We start from the raw sequence: 26,078 nt of genomic DNA, 5'->3' as shown, positions 1-26,078 counted from the left end.
CTTGGCTCTTCCACAAGCCCATCATGAGGGGAAATGGCATTGCTGTTTTGTCCTGGGAGCACGCCAGGCTTGCCATATCCCCTTTATGAGCTGATAAAACCAGGCTAGCTCTGCTGAATGCTGCAAAGATGTGCACTGCCATGTCTGAGCACAGGAAGCACCATGGGTGCTGTGACTCCCTGCTCCTTTCCCAGCCTCAGTGCTGAGTACTTATGATACAGCCGCAGTTATATATGGGCAGTACTTAATGGTATTGGAAGCCAAAAGAGAAGAGCAGAGAGATGTGGTGTGTTTTTTTTTTTTTTTTTTTAATATCCCCTTCCAGTGAGAAGAAACAAAATGTGCCAAATTGTGGCTCCTAGCTTGCACTGCAAACTCAGGGGCTGCCATCATTATAACCCTATGTACGATATTGCCTGAGGATGTGACCGTGGCAATTTGTGCTTCCTTAGGAAAAACAGTGATTATTTCAACCTGACTGGAAGACAAGCTTCTGATAAAACAGAAGCAAATGTAAAAAAAGAAAAAACAGCAAACAAACCAACAAACCCCCTGTAACACAGCCGCCACCACCATGTATGAACCTGATGAAATGCTGCCCTCACTGAGGAGAGCTGAGCTTTACATGCAGAAGTTGTCACGCCTCAAATAAACAATCTGAGCTATTTAAGCAAGACATGGTTAAACTGAGAATTGTGTTATCCCCTTTTTAGCCTAAATTATGGGTAGACCTTGGCATACAAAGCCTGACTTTGGAAATGTGCCGACTGCGTGTCACTGCCTCTTTGTAGTGATGATGTGATTTTGATTAGCGCGCGGCGGTGCAAGGGGAATGCTGATTGCAAAGAGTAATCCCATCACCTGACAACAGTGCTCTGATGAAATCTGTTACCCAGATTAAAGAGGGAAGGGCAATAGCTCATCAGAAAATGCAGAACTGTCTGCTTAATTACTTGAAAAATGTCTCAGCCACTACCTTTTATGACACCTGGTGGGTATAAACATGTCCACAGTTTTAATTAATTTTACTGCTTCTTTCATTGCACCTGTATAGCCTGGAGAAATGGAATTCTAATGAAATTACAATCAAGCATTTCTACAGGAGTTTGAAACACTTTGGCAATAACCAGAAAATGAGGCATTTCCATGGGTTTAATTAGGGAAAGAACGTACGTGGAAAAATACTTCCCTGTAATTATTCCAAATAAAGCCACAGTGCAAACTTCCTTCTCTTAATTCATAAAACAACGCTTTTCACGGTGTCCATTTTAATTTGGAAAGATAACACAGTACGCTTTTCTCTGGGGCAAAGTGGTGTTATGGTGAAAATCCCACTCTTGGCATTTTCAAAGCAGCAACAGCATAAGCTTACACCTTTGACCTCGCAGTCCTGCAGTGCTCATTTAAAATTGATGAGTGAGACCCTTGAATTTATTCTGCTGAAAAACACGCTTTTTATAATGATGTTTAGGATGCTGAGCAATTAGTGGCATATTTATAAAATGCTAGCTCTGCAGAAAAACAAAGGGAGCACAGTTCTTTCTCACCTCCTTTTTTGGGAGGGCAGAGGGAACCAGGCTTGCTTGCATTCCTCAGGGATGCTTGGTAGGAGTTGCTGTCGTGTCAAACGCATCCTGAGTATGTGCTTAAGCTTAAGGAAGAGGAACCTTGCGTGTTCCCTCATCTGCATTGCTCTAGAGAGGAGTCATGCTCAAGCTGGTCTAAAGCAGATAAAATGGAGATAAAATCCCAAATACAAATTTTTGATAGAAATCTAATGTTCTACTCTCATGCTTGCAAGTCAATTGGTGCGGGTAACCCTTCTGCAGCTGTGTTTTCTTTCACTTCGTTCGTATTTTAGCCTGTGGAGTTACTGTGGAAAGGAAAGTAAGTGCGCTGGGGGTTGCAAGGGTGTGTGTGTGTGTGTGCAATCCATACAGATGAAATGGGGAAAAATAATGGTGGCTCTGGCCCAAAACATGTCCCACCCCATCACAGCAAGTATCTTGGAGGTGGGACTGTGGGCAGACAGGGAAAAAGTGACTGCTGATCTCGTGAGCCCTGAAAGGGGTGACTGGAAATGGTGGCAGGAGGACTGTCCCTTCCCTTTCAGTTTCAGTGCAGGGACACGGTCTGTGTGTGGCCATCGGAGGCCCCCTGAGTGAAGGACACGGTAAATGCAAGTACAGCGAGTGTGTGCGCATCTCCTGTTCTTTCTCACCACATTACTTTACCTCCAACTGCTCTATGGTACTGCAAATTAATACCACGCAAATCTCTGGCTCAGGTAATGCTGATTAGAACATTTTCCATGGGTCCAAGCTGTAACAATAGAAACTTTCAGAGCTGGTGGGGAATGGCTTGAAGCTAGTTACGAAATTTTACTTTACTCTCATTAAATCCCTCATTCTGTGGACAAATACTGCGCAGTAAATGTAGCTCCAGTCCCTCATAAACTCACTGACTGTTAATGTTAGCAAGTTTATATAGGCATTTAGATGGGTCTTATTTTATGCAATCAAGCACATTACACTTGTTTTAATTTTTTGCTTCAAAGACTTAACATCTGGAAGTTAGAAAATTAACTCACTGAAAATGCTATCACAAGTATATAAAATAATTTTAAAGATAATTTTGTAACCTGGCCATTCACAAAAATCTGATGTGACAGTTATCAGATGCAATAAAATACTACAGCAAGAATTTGAAAGGTTTTTGTCATAATACTTATGAGCGTTTTGGATTTCATGTTTCTCTCTATTCATATTCCCTGTGCTTACCGATTAGCATCACTGGAAAGCTCTCAAACATTTCTATGCATGTAAAACTACTTATTGCAAGCACATTCAATGGCCTGGTCCTGTGATGGGAAGTAAGGAGCTTGCACCAGTACAGACCAAGACTGCCAAGCGACTCCAAGATGGGTACTGCTGTAGTGCTGCTGGTGGTAGCTGACTGCACCAGTTTGAACCGAAGCATCAGGGGCTGTGTAATGCACCGTACCATCTTTTGCCACAATCTGTTTATCTGCTGCTGCGAAGTCAGCAACCCGGGATGAGCCGGGTGCTCATCCTGGCTTGTTTATGAATACATGTAAAAATCCTTGCTCTTCTGAAATCCCCGTCTGACCTCAGCTGAGTTTTATACTGATGTGACAGTGAAGAATCTTGCTGGGCTCTGCAGTTATGCTTTGATACAAACACATGCATTTCCCATCACAGAGGAACACCCCACCCTGCTACTCGGACACTCGCTCTGAGGACAGCTGGGGGCAGCCCAGAGCTGCCAGCCGGGTACCAAGGAGCCTGCTGCGCGTCTTACATGTGAGGAAAGGACTAGTATGTCTCTTGAGAAGTAGGTATCAGAAACCCTCGTGTGTTAATTGCCCTGAACAAAACCACGGAAAATCTGCCACAATAAGGCAAGCGAAATCACAATGTCTCCATTCAGAAATGCAGCAAAACAATGGACCTGTAAGATAGGCCTATTCCTCGAGTATGTCACCTGTCTCGCTGCACGTGGATCGCTGTCACCACCACCCATCGCTATCTGTTTTTTATCAGAACAAACCACTGTTCCTTAACAAGGTGGAAGACAAAGTAGAACGTGACCCTCAGTTTAAAATGAAAGGTATTGGGGGGAGAAGAAAAAGGATTGTTGTAGGGCGGTTGATCAGCAATAAGAGAGGCTGTAATGTCAGGAACTGAAAGCTCTGCAAGTGAAGAAAGAAATACAAAATTACAGGACACATTCTGCAGAGAGTGTCTTAAAAACGAGCAGATCTGCTGCACCTTCTGCCTGTCAGGTGGATTAATTTGGAAAGTCACACTTAGGCTAAATATGTTTACACTGTATTTAGTTCCACACAGCACAGATCTGAGCTAGCTATAAATCTGTTGTTCAGATGCTCCTGAGATAGGTGCAAACTCGATAGCTTGGGTACTAGCAGCAGCCTAGCTTTGGCAGCACAGTGCTCATCATGGGCTAATTGACCTTGCTGAGAGTGCACTGGCTCTACCAGATGATTTATGGTTTCTGTGCTATATCACTATCATATCTTTGTGATATGGTTTTTCCTATCCATCTTCCCAGTTAAACTCTCATTCAGGCTCTCACCATCCCGTGTCTTGATTACAGCAACAACCTTTTCTCTGGCCTTGACAAATGCTGTCTTGCCCTGTTGATGATTATCATCCAGAATACTGCTGCAGAGACCCTTGTATTTTTTTTATTTTTTTATTTTTTTTTAGCTCATTGCTTTGACCACCAGGCACTTCCATTGCACTCCGGCACCAGCTCCCCCTTCTCCATTTCATCAGACACAGGCTGTTTGCCCTCATTTTTAAAGCCCTTCACAGCCTTTTCCCACCCTGCTCCTCATCTCCCATTCAGTATCAGGAAACCAACTCCTGCTTTGTACCGCTCCTTGGTGGTAAAAGCCTTCACTTGTTAATTGTTTGATTTTTATTTATTTATTACATAGGCACCCTTGTGCTTTCTCCTTGTGCTGCCTTTCGCCCTTGGGAGGAGTCCTCCGTAAATGTTAGTGAAACCAGATCATTAATCTCCATAAGGTTATCACCTTAAAAGCACCTCTTTTGCAGTGATGTCTAGTAAAAGTGTGATGCTAAATATTAATTGTGCTGTATTATGACTGTCTATCATGCTGACTAGTGTTGACTCCTTACTTCTTGTGCATGACAATTTGTCCATACCTGTTGTTTCCTTAAAATTAGAGGTTGCTTTTGGGGAGAAGGGACATGTGGGTGTTTGGACACAACCTAGCACAATAAGGGCTCATAAACACAAGTGCTCTTAAAGAGTGGGGTTGTACAAATAATTATTGTAGTGGCCAAGTAGAAACTGCTTGCTCAGGAATGAACCAGTTAAACACTGGAGTTTATGGCAAACATGCATCTTTAATGGCCCACTGGCAGAGCGTAACCCTCGGTCTGCCTTCCCCTGCAGACTCCTACAATGTTTTAGACTTTGTTACTACCCGTTATTCTCACACTATTTTTATGTTCAGAGAACTCTGATTCCCTTGTGACAGAAAAAGGATGAGAGGCATGGAAAGATTTTTAGACAAAGAGAATCTGAAAAGGGTGGGCTGCTTAGCTGAACGAGGAGACGTGCGGGAAATGATAAGCAACAAGGACGCATAGGAAGTACATTAAGTTGTTAAAACAGCACCATCAACGCTTTTTGACTTACTGGAATGCTTGAGTTGTAACAGCAATCTTTTATATTTTTCTGGTGTGGCAAACATGAGAGCTATTCCTTGAAACCTATCACTGTGACACCGATTTTCAAGAATTCTGTACAAAAGCAGGAACTTTCATGCTCTGAGACATAAAGTGAAGCCTCTACAGATCTTAGTACCACATATTTAATTGCTTTGAAGGTACCTACAGAGAACAGTGGGACAGAAGAGAATATGAATAGTGGTTTCCCATTTTCTCCTATTAATTTCCCTCCAAGAGATTCCTTAATCACTCTGTTCATTAGGAGCTTGCATACTGAGGCGTTCGGGAGCGACCAAGTACCATGGGAAGGTCACCACCGCAGCCACGGAGCTGGCATGAGTGCAGGCGTTCACTCAAGTTCATTGCATGTTCCTGAAAACCACGGGGGTTTTCACGGAAGCCTCAAAGGAACTGAAAGGTTGCAGTATAAATCATGGTACTTGAGTCAGAGGTTTCCAAGGTTTAGAGAGTTCCCTTATCATGGATTTAAACCATTACACAAATACTAAGTGTAATGAAAGTTATCGGAAACGACGTGTGCGTTTATCAGAAGTATTCTTCCAGCTTTGCTCTGTGCTTCAGTTCATGATAAAGTGTAGCATGATCAGCTGTCGCCGTATATCTTCATTTCTGGCCCTTCTAATTTAGATTAGTTCACACATCTACAGGATTTCTGTTAGCTTTTCCAAATGCACATGAGTCTTTGCCCTGGAGAAGGGACTGATTCCATGCGCTCACGGTTCTCCATGTTTATCACAGCAAAATATCTACAAATGCTTTGGTCTCCTCCAAAGTGCAAGAAGCAACACTGATTTACATGCTATGAACTGAAAAGGAACATCAGAAGAGAGTATTTTAAGCTTCAGATAACGCTAATCTTAGCTGGAAAGCCTATGGTTTTGATCCTTCTTGGATACCTACTGAACAGCAAGCTATCTGTCTGCACGACCCCCCCTGCTCTTTTCTCTCTGATAAATCTGAGATTCGAACGCGCTCTCTTGTACTCAGGGAACATTATGTGGATTTGCAAAACTTTCTGAAAGACTTCCTGTCCATTAGCCATTGGCTGGTTTACAAAAAGGCATAAATATAGCATTTTCCTCTTGTAACAGATGTAATCTCCCTACAGTGTTGTTCGTAATGTTCGAAGGAAAGCAATATTCGTTTTTTCTTGGAGTTGCTGAAATAGCAGCATCTCTCAGCATAAACTGAAAATATGTTTGGAACTTAATTTGATTCAGCTTTCAGAATTTCACACATGTGGGATGAACACATGAGGATCAGTTTTCTGTAATTAGAGTGAGGCACATTAGGAGAGCTTTATCCTGTAAGGTCATCTCTGCAGGAAAAAAGTGTTTTCAGTGCTGCCAAGAAGCACCTAAGATATGCTGTTGCGTGACCCACTAGACTGGCAATTTTTTCTTTCCATTGGCATTCTTAAAGCTTATATGAACCACAGATTCATGTTATTAATGATGAATCTATTGTAAAAATTGTTACCCACTATGTGGAACAAATTTGTCTGTCTTGGCTTCCAGTTCGTGCTCATCACAAATGGAGAGGGAGAAAAGTAGTCCTAAAAAACATTTCGTCCTGTTTAAGATTTGGAACAAGTCTTGGCATAATTCAGAGCATCCTAATTGTTGCTCCAACTCATGTTGGTTACACAGGCCCCAGCGTACTGGCTGTCCTGACCATCTGGAATGGTTTTTCTTTGGTCCACTCCACATCCTCCTGCTGCTGGCATGGTCTGCCTCCTGAACGTGCTTCTGAAACAGGGGGAGGATCAAAGAGCAGATGGCACTGAGCTGGCTTTGCCAATCCTTTGCCACTGGAGGAAATTTTCTGTGCCAGTAAACATCCTCTGCTCCTTCTTTGAGCTTGCTCTTCTGCTACTTTGCATGGCCATCCAAACCAGGGGCCAGTGGATTTACCTTCAAATTGACATAGGTGTGGGTGAGGGCACAGAGGGACCCATGGCTGACAAAATAGGGGGGTTGTAATGAATGAGGCAGAGCTGTGCAGTAAAATCTTTAGGGATGCAGGAGAGAGCCCCGAAAGAGGCAGAGGTCTATTATCTATTGAAAAATGAAGATTAAAAATAAATGTTGAACAGCTGCTCCACTCCCTTTGCACTAGACAAGGACATTTTTAAGGGTAAATATTGTTTAGCATAATCCATTGTGCAGAAGCCTTTGGATTATCCCCTGCTCCCATAACATGCTTCATAATAGCTGCCCTGAGTTGTACCAAAGGACTGTCCGCAGCCTTTTTGCTAAGGAAATCATTAGGAAACCCATTTTATATTTCAAAATCTAAACAAAGTACATCAACGAATGCAACAACAGAGCAGGAGCAAGCTACTGGATGAGTGGTGACAAGGTGTTTCATAACTGAGGATCTGCAAACCCTCGCTGACAGCAAGATCAGCGCAGCGGGACCAGTGTTCAAGGAAAGATATTTTAAGTCTGGCAGAAACTTTACTGCTCTTCTACAACCCAAATCATCACGGCATCAGTTTAGACAATTTTTATTTCTGAAGGGCAGCATCTGTCCTACTTGGCACACTTAAAAACTTGAAGTAGGCTTTCTGCTTTGAAAAATACATAAATATATAAGTCAAATTGTCAGAACCCTGTATTTTGGAGTTTTTTCAAGTTAATAATAATTTAACATAGCACACCAAAAATGGAATTTATGCTTCAGCCTGATGCAGCCTAGAAAAGCATCTCACACACACGCAGTTTGGAATAGGAATGCTGAAGATCTTTAAAAGTAGCCATACCACCAGACCCTGTAGTAAAGAACAGCAGTAGCTTCTGCAATGTTGTTGGTGACTGGTTTCAGACTAATGGTAGAGGGATGGGATCCTGAAATTGTACGGAAATGTGAGGTAACATCTTGATTGTGGGACTACAAAATTTATACTGTAGCTTTGTCTGTTCCCCAAAATAAGAAAACAAAAAGGCTGCACAGGCTTCAGAAGACTTTCACCAAATTCTCTGTATTTAGTGGAAGTTCAATACCTGTCCCCCATTCACGTGAAAACCCCTGTGTAAGGTTGAACCTGACGTTCCCCTGTGCAGAAGTGGATCTTGTTTCATTTGCCCCTTACCTTCTCTACCTGTTTTGTGTTCAAGGTAACTTCATTCTTTTCACGAAGTGCCCGGACATAATCCAGGCATGTTTCACAGAGCTGGGCAGTGTCCGTGCAGTGTGAACAAGTGCCAGCTGCCTTTGTTTGTCCTCAAGTACAAAAATTCTCGACTCTGTATGTTCTGGAAAAATCTGGCTAGCTACCCCACAGTGCCAGAAAGTGGACAGACCATAGGACGTGTATGAATGCTGGGGGCTGGACGAAAGCCAGATCAGCTAATTCCTCATTTATGTCTATGTTTTTAAGCCTCTTCCCAACAATATTTTGACCTGGGTAGAGAGAAGGAGCCATATGGCATCTTCTGCCACTGACAACTGCTGTTCGTACCATCAGTGCATTACCTAGGTGATTCGTTGAGATTCAAGTGTGTCACTAACTTGTGGCAAACTCAATTGTAATTAAGTTGCATATTAGTCAGGGTCATAATATAAACCAGTTTCCTCTTTATGTGCCATTTACATTGTATCTTTTGCCATAAACCTGCTTACACGTGAAGGGATTTGACCAACTGCTTCTCAGGGCCATAGCTTTTTCCAGCTTCTAAGCCCATCCCGAAATGCATCTGTCTACTGTGACATCCTAAGAAGCCAGACAACTACAGAAAGCAGAGGGAATGCCAGTCATGCAGCCACGTTGTAAATAAAATCAAAAAAAAGCACCCAATCAAACTCAAGACCTCATCTTGCTAAAGTCAGTGTTATGATTCTTGTTTTATTGTTTTTTACATTTATTTCAATTATACTGTAAGTTATTTAGAGCAGGGACCATGTCTTCCTTTATTTTTGTACAGTATCTAGCCTAGCGAAGCACCAAGCTTAACCGAGGGCGTTGACAATCTGAATAACCCCCCATTTATTTCAGTCATTAGCTGTCCTAGGAGGTAAATGACAGCTAAGGGAGTAGCTCTTGATTTCGTAAGCATCTTCAGAAGTTGCTTATCATTAAGCATATACCAAATAATGATACCTATTTGTCTTCTAGAATTTTTAACTTCCCCAGAACGATTGTTTGTGTATGTTTAATAACAGGATAAAAGGGCTTAATAGTGCCAAAAGACAACTCCCCCCCCCCCCCCCCCCCCCCCCCCGCCATCAGAAAACAAACCAACCAACCCAACAATTTACAAACCAAAAAAACCCACACATACAATGCACTGTGGACAGAAGAGTGGTATCTCCTCCTTCTTATGGTACAGATTTCTGAATCAAATATTAATGCTAAGCATGATGTAAACCAGTTCATAAAGCTTAGAAGAGATGAAAACATCACTGAAAGTTATCTGGGGCCACTCTATTCCTTAACTTTGTCTTAACGTGTTATTTAAAAGAGGTGATACAGTTCTTAAAAGCTTAGTGCTTAAGAATACTAAATAGTAAAAATCAGATGCTGTCAGATCGTACACAATAATTGCAGCTGCTTTACAAGCTTTTGTTTGAACCATAACCTTAGAAAACCAGAATACGGATCATAATAAAATCACAAATAGTGACCAAGTAAAGAATTATGCCTTTCATAAAAATACTTATCAAATTGTGATGATAAACAAACTAGCACATTTACACCATGCAGTGAATAACTACAGTTCCTTACCAAAGGAACGAAAGCATGTCAGTTCCGTAGGTATTTAAGGTAAGTGTGGGACAATACGGGGCAGCAGAAAATGAAGACTTAATCTCAAATGAATGCTATTAATATCATAAAAAATTAGCAACTCTGAGAATTCTCTACATCTTCTGCCTGGAAATGGAGACGACCAAAATGAGATGCAAATCAGTGCCTTTATCTAATGAATAATGCAAATGAGCGTTCGTCTTCTGGCACGGCAGTCTGCAGGAATCCTCTCTGCCTCACCTCACATTTCTTGTGGATTTAAGCACCATGTGTCAGAAGAAATTAGAGAAAGGAATTGCCAAGAAATGACAAAGCCTCGGAGCCCCCAGTCAGTGCAGACAGCAAGGTACATTAAGATGCATGGTACAGAGAAGGAAAGAGTTGACGTCTCATTAAAATGAAAATATTGCTATTTTTCCTTCACCTAGTTAATGGAGTTTTACGACATTGTAATCTGCAATTATTTGTGTGACTATTAGTTAGAAACATCTTCCAAAATGATAGCAAGGCAGGATCTCTGAAAACTTTATGGAATCTTTTCTTTTTTTTGCTTTTTTTAAGAAATCTCTGCTGCTATTATTTTATCTCTGTAAGTTAACTGCATCAGCATTTTTCTAACAGCATCACAGAGCACAGTGCATCTCATCCATTAGTCACAAGCCTCGCTGTAACTTTCCCTTCGCATCTAATATTACCTTCCAAAAATATTCTCCAGCAAACAAACCTGAAGGCATGCAAGCCCTGAAAATTAACTCTTTTTTTCCAATCGTTATTTTGCCAGAATGAACTCCTGATTCACAATTCGGGACAGACTCCATCTGTTCCATTAAAACGCGGTAGCAGGCAGACCTCAGCCGCTGTCACGTCCCTCCTCTTTGTCATTGCATCAGATCCCAAAAGTGGGGACTTGTGGAACTTAACGCTTTCCTGGCAGGAACTCTCTTAAAATACAGAGCAGGTAGCTTAACAAAGCCATTTGCTCCCAGGGCAGCTTCCCAGTTATCAGATACAGGGTGGTGAAGGAGCAGCCCAGCTGCAGAAGGGAACTCCCAAGGATTTGTGATGCAAAGAGAGGCTGCCCTTGTCATCTAGACATGTATTTAGTGCAGAGCATGTGAATTTGCAGGCTGTGGTTTGGCAGCAAGGGACCGGACTGAGAGCTGGGCCCCTCTGGCTGTGACTGTGGCCATCTGAGAGCAGGCAGGAGCATGCTGTACCCCTGCTTTGTGCCTTTCTGCACTGTCCCCTGCACCTAACCCTGGCATGCAGTGTCACAGTGAAAATGTGGAAAGTCATTTCAATCACTGCGCGTTCCCCAGAATGCAATGATTGAAAAATCACTTTTTCTGGCGTCAAAAGAGAAGATCATTGCAGAGTCCTGAACCTTAAACCTGAGAACTTAACACAATTGTAAAGCTCAGCTTTGGGGTGCCAGTCATACATGATACAATCTCAGGGCCGTGTTCCTGCTGTTCACCGAGCTATTTTGTGACCCAGCTGGCAACAAATCAGTGGTCTGATTCAGTAACCCACCAAACAGATAGATCTATGTATGAAGCAAAAATGAGATGAGAGATGTTTTACTATATGTCCTTTCAGGAAATGTGAAGAAGAAACCTTTTTATCACAAGCTGACAAAGACATCATTGCTATTTATAGTTGTGCTTCAGTTCATCAGTTGGAGGCACGCTGAAGGAGATGCTAAAGCGCTAGCAGCATTGCTACTAAATTAAGAGCTTGCAGTTTCTTTTTTATTGTTGAAAGCAAAGCCGTTTCTCTGTTGGACAGCCTGTTGCAAACTTCATAATAGTAGGAAAAAAGATTTTTTTTTTGGATGGATTTTCTCTCAGTTCAATCCTAGTGAATCAAGGGGGAATTGCCTGGGATGCAAGTCTATGAAGAATTTAGTGTGAACTCCATAAAAATGTGACTCAGAATCAATATAGCATTTTCACTCTTAAATTAGAGGGACACGGATAGGCTTGCTGGTCCTGTTCCTGTTAGCAGTTATCATGCCAGGAATACACAGAGAGTATAGGATCCCAGTAGCAAGGGCAATGAAAACTTTTTGGGGGAAGACAGGGGAACAAAAACCCCAACCTGGTGTTAAAGCAAACTAAGCAGTTGATTTGAAGCAGGGAGACAATTAAAGCACAGCATTTCTGCAAGAGTAATAAAAATGCCACTGCAAATGACTGATTGTTACAAGTCCTTGGCTTCCTCCTAACACTCCAGCAGAATATGGTGTTAAATCAATTCCAAGAGATTATTAGTGGTATATGTTACTTTCACAAACTCAGAGAATTGAGTATCATTTCATAAATCAACTGCAGGTTAAGATTAGATTTTTTTTTTCAACGTTAGTTCTGTGACCTTTACACATCCTATTAACAAAAAAAATTAAAAAAAAGTTGGAAGCTGATTTAAACCAAGAGAAGATAAAAACATTCTGTTAAAATAAAAAAATCAACTATTGCTCAATACCTGTGACATTCACTGATTGCAGAATAAGATGTTGCCACATCTACTAGCCACAGCTATTGCAGGCAAGGTCTCTTATTCTTCATTAGCTTAAGGCTCTGTAATTTACTTGTGTTTTCCCATATTTTGTTACATCTTTACTTTCTACATCACTTTTCTGTGTAAAGCATTAAGAAACTTAGACTAGAACACTATAGATGATTAAGAACAACAGGAACTGAAATCAACTACCTGGCATGTGCAGATCTATGAAGTATAAGGCCTAAGTAGACATGAGTATTATCAGACAGAAATACTGTAGACTTGATTAAATTTCTATGCTTTATGTGTTTATGGGCCAGATAATGTTTTCTAACAAAGACAATACTGTTGCATTCTTCTCTCCAAGTGCACAAGTTGCTCAGGGGCTATAATATCTCCTGGAATGCTCTCTGTGTGTTCCCTGTATTCTTCCGAGCATCCCATCTGCCAGAGGCTAGCGTTACCTCGCAGACAGCAATTACCAGCTCCAGTTCTGGTGCTGGAGAACAGTACTGCCCTGTTCTCCAGCAGCAGTCCTTTGCTGTACAATGTACTTGCACCTTTCCCAGCAAAATGCTGTGGATCTGATCACCGGTTCAGACGGACATTTCCTGAATTCCAAAGATGCTTCCAACTTATGACTTATTCTCTGTAAACATATAAATATATTCTGCATTTCCTGCAAGGTTTTATAGGGCTCATAATTACAAGCAAGCCACTTACTAATCCAGAGTAAAGCCAGTGACAGCAAAGTACTGCTTAGCATTGCCCTTGTACTCCTGAAGTTCTACTTTCTAGTGACTAGGACCTTGGAGAGGCTGAGAGCAGAAAAAAACAACTACGACTGGTTATGTGACACCTCATATAACGTGGTGCAATTTTTTTAAATTGCTGTATGTCTCTAATTCTTTTTTTTTGTGTGTGTGTGTGAAAAAACATTAGTTTTCCTTATTCAGCTCCTGTAATTTTTCTTTTGGGGGTATTGGAAGGAACTGGTCTGACAGGAGGAAGATACTGACACTGGCATTAGCATAGGCACAATCACCTTGAGGATGGGAACTGAGGAGAAAAAAAAAATGAGGCAAAGGTTAAATTCAGTGGGGCCCTGCTGTTGCTGATTTTTGTTTCTGATCTTATACATAATGTTATCATTCCAAACCCATTGCTTACCAGCACTAGGCATTTGACAAGACACAATCAGCGAAATGACATTTACTCCAAATTCTTAGTCACATTATTATTGATCAGAAGATCTGAACACCGCCTGTGTTCAAAGCAGGCTGTGCCTGCTTTTTCTGTACTCCTGCAATGTATGTAGTCTTGGAGGCTGTGCCTAGGATGAGCAGCACTGTGAGGGAGTCTTCATAAAACAATCCACATTTCAGCACATGCTTCCCTCTATCCTACTGCTGAACTCATTAACCTTAAGACTTCAAAAAATACTTCAAAAGACATGCCACCTGTACTCATTTAAAGCCCACAACTGAAGTCTGCACGGATCTTTACCATTGTAAGAGACTGTATTGCCTAACAGGGGCAGCAGAAGCCAAAGTAAAAACAAATCCATCAGTTCTGGCTTGGTTTTAAGCTCTAGAGCCCATAGCGTGTAAAGATACAAGGATCCAGCCACACTAGCATGATGAAGGGAGATGGTTGTGTTCTTTGTAGTAACTCCCCATTTCTCTCCTCAGTCTAACTTTTCTCCATCGTTTTCAAGAGCTTCCATTTCAGCAAGTCCAGAGAGATGGGCTGGCCCCCAGGGAAAGGGAAACAAATGTGAAGATGGCTTAAAAAAAAATAAAATTCCTAAGATTTTCAGACATCAATCATTTACCCACTGCTTAACGTTTAAAAAAGTCATGTTATTGCTTTAAAAAGTTGCTTTTTGTTTTTAACAAAGAAAGTGTTGAACTTTTGTTCTGAGACTTGCCTTTAAACATATGAAACCTGAAGTTCATAAACAATGACACTTTGCTACTGCTAAGTGCTAAAACTGGTAACAGTGCGATTATGAAGAACCATGGGAAGATTATTCAATAATAGTCTTCTGCCTTTTTTATTTATAAATAAGCCATGAGATGAATAAATTTAAAATAAACCCTGATATGTATGATGAGGCACTTACCAGCTAGAAGACCTAAAATACACCTTCTGAGCATTCTTGCATGACCCCAATTGCCAAAACTGTACCCAAGGAAAAAAAAAAAAAAAAGTATCCCATTAGCCAAACCCTGTCTTGTCACTAGACAAATCAGCCTTGCACTGAAACTTGGAAGAGTGAAGTAATCCAAAATGAAGAACTAATATAATGAGTGAAGAAGGCTTTATAACTGAAAAACGTGTGAAATTAATGAACTTTATTTAAATTGATTCTGTCAATAAAGAGATAAAAACATAAAGGCATACTGCTAATTTTGTGTTTTACCCAAGTTTTAAAGTTTCCAGTACAAAGGATTTAAAGGCACTACTAAAGAAGCAATATTTGGGCATGATCCGCTGCTGTCAGTATTAGTTCTTCTGTTGATTTGTACAGAGTGTATCCATTTCAACGGAAGATCACATTTTAAGTCCTGTTTATGAATAATCAAACACTGATTCTTAAGCATGACATATACATCATGACTCACGGGTAATTGCTTTTTAGTTATTGAAGAATACCTTTTTTAAAAATCTGATGGTGCTTCAGACACCGAAAAACTTTTGTGTTCTCAACCTTTCTTTTTTTGTGTAAAGCGCTGGCATAAATTTATACGAAAATTTGAGCACGGAAAGCTACAATGTGTGAACCCCTTAAACCTATTACTTAATGTTTCTGGAAGTTAGAACAAACTCTTGTGACTGAGACACCTTGCTAGGATATTTCTGCAGGCTATCCCTACAGTATTCGTACTGTTTGGCAGTTCCATATGGTCAAGGAAGCCAAGAGGCATGTCAAAGTCTGGAAGGCTGCGATAAAAATAGATGGCTAAAATAGAACATGTAGAAAGAGTTGTTTTAGCAGTCAGAAAACTACAGTCTGTACTCTTTTCTATAGCTATACACATTGCTGTTTTAAAAGATGAGGATGTTTTTGTAGTTGTTTGCTATTCCTTTTTTTTTTTTTTCCTCCAGTCATTTGTAAATGTCACCCACAAGCAGCTCTGTTTCTAGTTTTCACTAGAGGAATGAGCCTTATGAGCAGGTGTAGATGGTAAAAATCAAATTGATGAGTTAAAATGATGGTTCCTGACAGTTTTACAGATAAAAATCTAAAATGCACCAGGATGCTGGAAAGACAGTATGTACATGTAAAAAAATGCTCCTCTCATCATAACGGTGTCCTCTTTTAAAGGTTTTACAACTACTTAGCTATAAAAAAATTCTCTCTGGGCTGAAGCATGACATAAAATATCTCTGGTATGGTAAAATTTCTTCCTTGTAATAAATATAATTAAAATCCATTTGGGTCCTTTTCTTTAATATTTTTTTTAAATCCCTAGATTCCACATAAACAATCTGCCTAAAGGATGAGAGTAACTAAAGCCATTTTACAGAAAAATATACAGCAAATGTCAAAGCTATGTGAAATCACATATGCACATTGCCTGTCTATGCTGAGGATTTTCATGTCTCTAGCTACACCTTTATTTGTAGATCAAGATGGTGTCACTGTAAATGACCTATGAAAACATAAAATTCCCTATGTAAAATGTATATTGATAGCCATTGTTTCTACGAGTAAATTGGGTACAGAATTACTTCCCACTTTTCAGCTAGTGAGATTGGCATTCCAGCGTATAAAGGGACTTGTACCTCATCAGTCAGTGATGTTAATAGTATCTGGGATTATTTCTGAGTTTTCAGATCCAAATAGTATTTATAGGCCTTGAGCAAAGTCAGGAAATATTTGGTTTAACAGCCCTTGTGCCTGTTTGTAGTTATTCCTAAATAGGGATGCATCTTTTCTGTATTGGAAATTTCAGCTTTGGTAAAACACTATCAGTATTGTTTAAAACACAGCAGAGATACTTGTACTAAAATTCAGCAGCTCTCACAAAAACAACACTTTCTGAACTCTGTGGATAAAAACAAATTACCAGTTTTCTTCCTTGCACAAGGAGATGGGTAATTTTCATATTCTGTCAACAGGGACTGCTAATGCTTGTCTGGATTTCTTTCCTTCTTCCATGGTACATAGCAGAGGGAATGAGAGGGCCTGATTATTGTCTGAGTCTGTGACTCCTGTTTTCTGGAATGTTCTGACAGCGTACTGTGTGCTTACACGTTTGCATGGGGCAACTTTGGCTGTACATAGGACTAGCTGTTTCATAAACAACATAAAAGTCTAAAGTTGAAATCATTGTTTAGGAAAAGACTTACTGCCTTATGCCTTCTTGAAGGACTACTGGAGCGCACACTAACGGTGATGATTGTCCCAACCTTACACAGGCTTTGCAGGACTCTCAGCCGAGTTCACTTGGCATTGTTTCAACCAAGATGCTTACAAATGAAAATTTAATATATGGAAGTGCCTTGGCAATTTGCATTTGGTTTCCAGTGGTTCTTAGTAGTTACAAAGTATGAGCCCTGCAAGAAAGGAATGTAAAGCTCTGGGGTTTGGAGACATACAGGTACTAAAACAAGAAGGAAAAAATAGTTTCGTTCAGATATATTGGACATATCTGAACAACATAAAGCTAGCCGTATTCACTTCTGTCAAGTAAAACCAAAGTGTGCGCTCTGAGACTTGTCTACCACAGCAGGAGGACATACACCACCCCACTGGCTTTGCGCTCCCCTCAGAGCAGAACTAGGCCTGGGTAGCCTGGTGCTCCCACAGCTACTGTGAGGCCTCACAGCCCCCCAGCACCTTCCCACACCACTCCTCCTGACTGGACTCCTCATACAGGCCTGTTAGAGAGCCAAGGTCACTGTGCTGGCAGGCAGCTCCAGTTTACCCACCTTGAAGAAAACAGCAGTTCAGCATTTGCAGCACACAGCAAGCAGGGTGTGTGTGTGTGTGTGGTGCCTATGCAGCCTCCCCCCAGCCCTCAGGTGGCACGCACGCCTGTGCAGGGCACTGGTCCCTCCTGAAGCGAGCTGCAGGCTTGAGATCACCTCTGCCTCACTGAGAGAGGTACAAATAACAACACATTGCTAAGTGAAGATTTTATTTAGAAAGTAGTAGTATTATTTTACTGCAGAAGCTGGCACTAAAGGTGCTTGCTGAGGGGACATTTCTGATCCAGACGCAAGACAGCAAGCCATTCACGTTCTCCTGTGTATAGCAGGGTGTCAGTTTTACAGTGGAAGCTGTTTATTTCTTTATAAAATTGCTGTTGTTGTCTCTGCACCCAAAGATGACCAAGCAGGTTCACCACAGGGCACTTGGGTCCAGTCAGGCAGCTCCCCCAAACACCTGCCTCAGCCGGAGGGCTGGAGCCATGAAGGCTGTGTGCTTTGGGTGCCTGTAGCAGGGGTGATGCCAGCACAGGTATTTGGGAGAACCTTTGGGAGTACCTTTGGGAATCCCCAGAGCCAACATCGCCCCTGAGGACGTGTGGCTGCGGGCAAGAGTGCAGCTGGAGGCTGGAGCAGCCAGAGTAGTGGGAGTGGTGATGGCCTCTCCAGCCACCAGCCCTCAAGGAATTGCTTATTTGCAGCTTTGGACAAACAGGAGTGAAGTGTTTAAGACAAAAAGTTCTTTGGAATAGTTAAAAAATAAATAAAAAAAAATCTGGAATTGAAACACAACTGGTTTGGTCGTACCATGGCCCTCAGTAACTAGCCAATAGAAGTTATATCTTAGCAGCTGTTTCTTTCAAATATGCATGTTGCACAGCTGTTACCAGGTGACAGAAGCACTAAAATAATCTCTGTTACTGCTGAAATTTTACTTGACATATTATAATCCCTTGCTTTCTAAGATCAGGTATTATTACGATAATAATTTATTGATCACTGAGTTAGCTACAAACGTCTAACTTTTTCAGCTAGCTTCAGGATAACAAAGAAAAATGAAAGAATCCACCAAATGGAGTAAGGACAGTGTTAAAAGCAGCAATGAAACAGTTTCTATGAAGTGCATATATAAAACATTCATCTTGTTAAAATGAAGCACTTATGTATTGTAGTACTTATGTATTGTAGTGATACATGCCTTAAATCTTAGTAACTGAAAATAAACAGAGCGCCTTGGCTTTGTTTAGGGACGCTGTTTTACCCCCAAATATTTTTAAGATCTTAAATACTTTGTGGGCATGCTTTTCCTTTACTTAAGGTTTGAAAACATTTCCATTTTCAAAGTGTAACTGAGAAAACTGGACAGAATTTTATTAATAATTGACTGGGGAATCTTGATGTGTGATAATGAATAAAATGCAAATTTTTTTTTTCCTGGCAATCTTTAGGTTTGATTTATGATAAATTATTAATTTTTAGATTGGTTCCAGTTGAAAGAAAACATGTCTTAGCTAGCCATTTTTTTATATTTCTGCTGTGATTAAGTATATTTATTTATTTTTCCATCGTTTAGGAAACCAAGAACTCCTGTCCTAAGAGGCTTGAGGAACAAAACGCCTTTGAAGTTTCTGCAGACATGGTGTTACAGAAGGCACAGGTATGTTGTAATTTCTATGTGCTGGCCGGCAGGAGGGAACCCGAGACAGAGGGAAGGAGCAAAGGGCATGGTGCTTTCTTCTTGACTTCTCATTCATTCCAGATGCATTGGTCTAAAATTTCAATACAAGGACCGAGGTAGTCCTTTGATGGGAATAGCAATGTCAGAGTGGTTCAGCAGAAGAGAAGGAGCAAAAGAGCCTTTAGCTCCCCATATACATCTTGTTATACCAGAAATTAAATGCAATAATAACTTGAGAAAAAATGACAAAATAAAAATTCTGCTCCCTGAAAGATGAGAGTCTTCCCAACAACAAAGTAACATTTCTGTTAATTAAATGTACTCAAAAAAGTCCAAAATAGATGGATGCAGGTCTGTAATAACTTTCAGGGCTGTACATATTTTTAAATATACACTTACGAAAACTCACATTAAAAAAGAAAAAAAAAATATAATAGACTCATCTTTAACTCCGTGTTTCCATTCTCCCCCACGCTACCTCATAAGATTGCACAGATGGAACTAAAATGAAAGATTCCTTGTCCATATTCAGCAAATAAAAGGCTTTTTTCTTATCGGCATCCCTTAACAGTATTGCTTAATGTTATTCTAAAAATATCTTACCCAAGACTACATGCATGCCAAAATGCTTCCAAAAATACATTTTTATTTCACATTTTGATTTATATGTTGCTCAGAAGAGTATCTGTTCATTTAATTATTTCAGTAAACGTTATAATGGTATCACTAACTATGCAAGAGTATTTTGTTTTTTTTAAGGAATATAAGCCTACTTGTAATTAAAGAAATGCTATATTAATGACGCTCAAAGTCTCAGAGGGAATAATTTAATGTCCACCTCATAATATTATGCCAGAATTACATTCATACAAGACTTTTTAATAATCTTTGTTTCTTAATTTAGTTTTGGTGATGAAATACAGAGTAGCACTCAAGGGCTCAAATTTCTACCGTCATCAGCATTTCTGCTCTGTAAATTGTACAAACACGTGTGACTTCCGTCTGTAGGCTTCTTTTCAAGATTCTGTTTAACCTATGAAGAAAGTTAGCTGCAGGCAACAGATTAATTACAGATAATTTCATCATTTTTTTAGCTACTGGAATGCTGGATTGTGTTATGATAGCTAGGTGTGATCTAAACATAAGCAGAAAAGTATATTTTCATGTTGCCATTTCAGCTGTAAATGCAGGTTCACAATAAAATCCATCTCTAGTCTGCAAATTACAGTGATAGCCACTAGGAGTCTCCTGGTTAGGTTTGTGAAGAATTTACATTACTAAGACTGGCAAACGTTTGAATGCAAAACCGGTGACAAATGCTAGATTTTAGCGAAGGAGTCAGCCCTTGCAAGAGACAGCAGACAGCTGCTGAGTGCTGGCAGCTCGGAGAGCTGTGCTACAGCTCCTGCTGTGCCTTGTGACCCTGGGGACAAGGCACCTGCAAAAGCCATGCGAGGTGTGTGGCCAGAATGTAGGAGCTTGCCATAGGAAGGGATGCTTGTTCTGGGGCTCTCACTCCTGCTCCTGATTGTGCTGCTCATCTTTGTAGCTGGCTCCTGGCAGTCACACGGGGGTACAGCTGACAAACTTTTTAAAAACAAGGAAGTTAGATGCAACCTATGTAGTATTTTTGTAGGACAAATGACGGTCACAGTCATGAAAATTCAAATTTGCTTCTTTTTGTAAGTGTACAGATTTTTTGTGAAATTTTAACAAGTGCTTACAATTAAGGAGCTAAAAGATTTCACCAGCTGTTATTTATTCCTGGGGATTTAAAGCGGATATGTTTTGTAAACTGAAATGCTGCAGTGCCACAATAACTAGCACCTTCACATACTTAACATTGTGCTTATGGTATCTTTGCAAAGTGAATTCTGAAAATGTGAGGTAGCTCTTTTCTCTTCCCATTTTTAGCTTCCTCTTCCCCCAGGCCAACTACCCATAAGTGTACTGTGCCAGACACACTGTTACCAATGCCAAATGCTCAAAGTTCATGAATTATAGAAAGGCAGGATGGCCACACTGTCTCAAACACAATGACCATCCAGTACTGTGACTGACAAGGACAGTCATATTTCCTTGCAGGAAGGCCACTGAAAATATACATGCATCATCTGCCACCATGCATGCCTCCCACGTAAGAGGCTAAAGATTGATTTAAAATGTACAGGGAAGACAGAAGTTACCAGTCAAACCCTTCTGCAGAGGAAGGAGTTACTTGTTAGGGAAGGATGCAGTCATGTTCCTTACAGACACAACTCCATGGCCAGAGACTGTGAGCATTAACTGCTCTATGCCATTTATTTGTTTATAATTTTTTCATGCTTCTCTCCTCTCAAGCAAAATCCTTTCCCAAGCCCTAAAAATCCTGAGTGACTTTAAAAATGATGAGCTTTAAAACAAATAATAATTTGGTGGGCTATTTGTTTGGCTTTTGCTTTTTGAGCTTCTTAGTTTCATTTTCAAACTTTTCTTTGCAACCAGAAGGACTAAGAAAATGAAGATGGTGTTTTAAATGAAAGTGGTGGATCTCTCATAATCATAGGACTCCAGGGGTTTGAGGTTTCAGAATAATCTCATGAGTTGTCAATACTGAATGTCACCAGAAACTATAATGTTATTCTCAGAACAGATTGCATGAAAGCAATTGTAGGATAGTTTTCCTGCTGTCTGCTCCCCAGAATACCTACACATGCTGTCCTGGAGGGATGGCCCAAAGGTACTTAAGAATGGTGAGCTGCCGCATGCTGGATTAGCTGCTGACTGGAAGAGTGCATTTGCATTTTGTAACAAATCTGCATGTGCAGAACCTTGTTATTTGGTTTGTCAACTAAGCAAGCTCACTGAATAAAAAATCATACTGGACTCAGAAAACCATTTAATTCCATGGGGAGTATGCAGAAATAGGTAGGAGACAAACTTTACCATCGACTGCCTCTTTTCCATGCTTGATGCCTTGCTCACTCCTGCCAGCCCTCTGCTAAACCAGCCCTTAAAGATGTGCCGTGAGGCCCCTACCCAGAGGTAGGTGGGCTCTGCTGGGGCAACCCACTCCAGTACTGCCCAGTCTGACCACTACCAGGTTTACTCAGTACCTAGCCTTCCCTGCTGGAATCTAGAGCCCTTACTTTTAATGTCTTCTGCAGATACAGAGACGAAATTAGTTCTTTATTGTAGGATTGCATGCATTTCAGTGCGTGATTACATTGTATGTTACTATATACTCTTATGTTGCTCTCACTGACTCCCTAGATTTTACTGCCATCTCCCAACAGAAACTGGGTGAAATTCCTCAGTCTGGCTGTGGTTTAGTGGTCTTATCTGTGCCATACTTATAACTGACATAGACTCAACAGATAGATAGTACCTCAGTCTATATAATTTACCCGTATAGTTTGTGGTGAAAATTTAGGCTGACTGGAGAATGAATATGGAGACGAAACAGAAGATTCATGCAACCTCTTCCTCCTCTTGCAGAAGGAGGCTTAGCTTTTTGGTACCGTTACTTTTCTTAGAGTATCTGAAAGGACCCTGATCTCCAAGGAATTACGAGAAGGCAGCTGAGCATTAACTTGATTTGAATAACAAAAAAACTGCTACATAGGTTTGGTACACTAAAATATAATATTCATAGTAATAAAACCAAACATTTTTATAAGTCTGTTCATCACTTTGCTATGCTGAAAAGAAATGCTTATATCTCTGCCATTTCAAATTCAGGAATTGTTTCAAGTACAAGAACATGCCTAACTGGAACGCACTCTCTTCCACTGCCCACCTCTTCCTACTATGACAGTGCTATTTTCTTAACTCATTTTCTAAAACTAAAAATGAACACTAAAATAAAAGATCCGCTCATTGGCAAATGCCAAAGGCTCAACCCTACAAATATGTAAAACCTCATTTTGAATGAGGTGTAATTAGATATAGTACAGGTGGACATGAAGCATTTTTTAGGGAAGGGAGTGCTTTGCTGCTTTGGAATACCTCAGGAACACCAACTATTTCTGTAATTTTCCTCATGTTTCAAGTAAGTCATGCCATTAACCACACATATGTGAATACAGAGCATATGTACAATATACATCTATGCTGAAAGCAAATACAACTGTTTATCATGTAGTACATAAACTCGTATCACTAAATACACTTTTTCATTGTGCTCTGTTGCTCCCTTTCTGCATCTCCCCCTACTCTCCCTCCAGTTCCTCCTCTTCTTCCACTCCTCTTGTTAGGATTCTGGTGGCCTTCTGCATCTCAAGTGCTCATGCAGCAAGTGAGTTACGTATGTCACCTCAGGTGATTCCCAGGCAAACTTTCATACCCCATCACTGCAGCAAAGACCTTGCTGGGTCAAATATTTACAGGGGGAGTTCTGCCACCATTTTAATACATAGATTTAATCAAAATGTCATTTTTTTATCATCATTGTTCTATCTAAAGAGTGGGGTGATAACCAAGGCATTCAGAAATTTAAAAAATTGCTTAATATGGGAACTGCTGCAATGTTTATCTGCACTGAAAGGAAGAAACAGGTTTTCTTGGGCAGCATACTGCGTTAGAAGAACAAGTTTAAACATCACTGATTGGGGGCTCAATCCTATCCATTACAATTTTGAGGGAGAAAATACACATCATGATAAAGAAAAAAGTAAACAACCATATTACACAAGGCACGTTGCATTTATTTGTTTTTAAACAGGAGCTGCTTGCAGGTTTAGAGTGTCAAAGTCATGTCAGCAGAGATGGATTAGTGGGCAGAGAGCAAGTGGCGCAGTCAAAGGATCACAGTGAATGTAATTTATTCGCGTAGCTCCGCAATTTATCACGTGGCTATTACCATAATGTACGTGGGAAGCAGCTGCATGCATGCACATAATGCCTTAAATGTATGTGTGGTTGGACCTGAACTCCTTACAGAACAGTAGTGGTTGCAAATGATACCATAAGGCGTTTAAAAGCAAATTTCCTTCCTGTGGGGATTCTGTCACACAGTGATGATGATTTGTACACAGGCAAACAAATGTCTTGTAGACTGTTCCCTCACCTACCAGAACTCATGTTTTTTTCAAACCTAAATCATCTGGGTAACATGATGTAAATTTCCAGTGCTTTATTAATATATATGTTTTGTGCCTCAAACTCACATTCTGTAGTAAAGGAATACTGTATCTTCCACTTATTTATTTCCGTAAAATGTTTATTTCTGTAAAATACTAAGTATTTGTGAGAAGAAAAAAGTTATCTGCAAGTTGAAGATTTCCTCCAATCTCCCTGACCTCTTAGAGCACAATCTGTCAAATACTCAGGAGCGGCACAGCTGTAAAAGGCTGATATATGCTGTCTGCCTCATTTCTCATACCTGTACAATTATTTACCAAGCCCAGCATTTCCAAAATTGTTTCCTAATTTTAGGAGCATCCAAATTAAGGAACTTGACTTTAGTCTTTCTTAGTTGACCTGAATGCCTGCAGTCTCACTTAAAGAAAAAAAAGCTCTCAACGGTTCGTAGAGCCAGCCCCTATATGAAGAGCTTTCTTATGCTTCCCGTGCACACAAATGTTAATACGTGCTGCCTGGGGTACCCAGGCTCCAATAACGTTGTCTGTGCCAGCGCAGGCTTGCCCAAAACGCTCCAGCAGCACAGCTCCCACCACCACTTTTGAGCTTCTGCAGCTTGAGCAAGCCTTGAGAAATGATGCTGAATTATACAATGCTATGATGCTTTCAGGTGACTGTATTAGAACCAATTCAATGAATACTTTCGTGATCGAGGCAAACGTGCCCTGGTTAGGGTTTAACGGACTACAAGTTTTATGCTGCTTTCTTTTAAGTCATTAAAAGTTGACCTAAAGACACACTGAATCGAGACAAAGTCAAGCTAGGCCCCAATAATAAGAACATCGCATTGCCTAGCTTCATGTACTGCTTGGCGTTTGTTTAGCAGAACCCTCTCACATTTGGAACATGAGGCAGATTTTCCAGGATATTTATATGTGCACTACAGGACTTCCATTTTGCAGCCATCTAGCACAAGGATATATCCGCTAGTTATGAAAATTAAAAGCTTGCCTTACCATTGCGCAGAAAGTCTCAGGAGGATCTCCACACGTTATGTCTGGGGGATCCAGAGTCACTCTTACATATTTGATCATGTCTCTGGCTTCTGGCTGGCAGGCCATGTAATCCCATACTTTTCCTTCTTCTGTGTAAATCTGAGTCTTACACACATCATAATGTCCCCACACAGAAGGATAATGCTGCATCACGGAAGATACGGTAACCCAGAGGGCGTGAAGTGACAGGAATCTTGACAAATACATTTCTAAATCCTTTTATGTCACCTTTGTAAGGATGTTCAGTACCGGCGTACGTGCAGTCTATATAGGTTATACATATATATACATATACATGTATGTATTTTATAAAATAGGTTCCAACTCAAACGTGAAGCATTAGGATACAGTGTTTGCTTTACTAAGTTGAAGACTTTGGTAGAAGCCACACAGACCCCAGTGACAGCCTTTCACAGGTACGTAGAGCTTGTCCTTTGTCTTATAACTTATCTGTCAGGGCTTCTTGTAAAAGATGTCCAATAGCAGATAATACTTTGTGAAGTTGTGGGTCTTCAGCTACACTGTCGATAACCCTGAGTGATCCTCCGTGTTCACAGCTCACAGGGGATGCCCAGATGCATTGATAAATCAGTATCTGAAGCAAAAGGATGAGTGTCTACAGGCTGGTGTCTGTTTCCCATCAATCATTCTTTTCTTCTGGCACCAGCACCCTTTTAGAAACAATAAAAGTTAGAGTTATTGTCCAAGAATCAATGCATTACAAAATATATTACATGTTGACATTTTGGAGGTTTGATGCAATATAAAGCAAATTGGTATAATATGGATAACCTTTACTGTGGGTGCTGTGCTACAATGGACAAACC

At 40.6% G+C, this 26,078-nt stretch overlaps 1 protein-coding gene across 3 annotated transcripts in view; it reads right to left on the bottom strand.

The window, feature by feature from the left end:
• NTNG1 (netrin G1) overlaps window positions 1-26,078 on the bottom strand; it is a 156,387-nt gene that overhangs the window by 124,360 nt on the left and 5,949 nt on the right. For all 3 annotated transcript variants that reach the window (XM_035538041.2, XM_035538039.2, XM_035538040.2), the window contains exon 2: window positions 25,213-25,922. In XM_035538041.2, coding sequence (XP_035393934.1) covers window positions 25,213-25,458 — 246 coding nt within the window. In that variant the 5' untranslated portion in view covers window positions 25,459-25,922. The remainder of the gene's footprint in view (window positions 1-25,212; window positions 25,923-26,078) is intronic.

Source organism: Cygnus atratus, chromosome 8 (genome assembly GCF_013377495.2).
Source record: "Cygnus atratus isolate AKBS03 ecotype Queensland, Australia chromosome 8, CAtr_DNAZoo_HiC_assembly, whole genome shotgun sequence".
In the NCBI taxonomy this organism is placed as follows: domain Eukaryota; kingdom Metazoa; phylum Chordata; class Aves; order Anseriformes; family Anatidae; genus Cygnus; species Cygnus atratus.
This window is presented reverse-complemented; position numbering and strand designations above follow the sequence as displayed.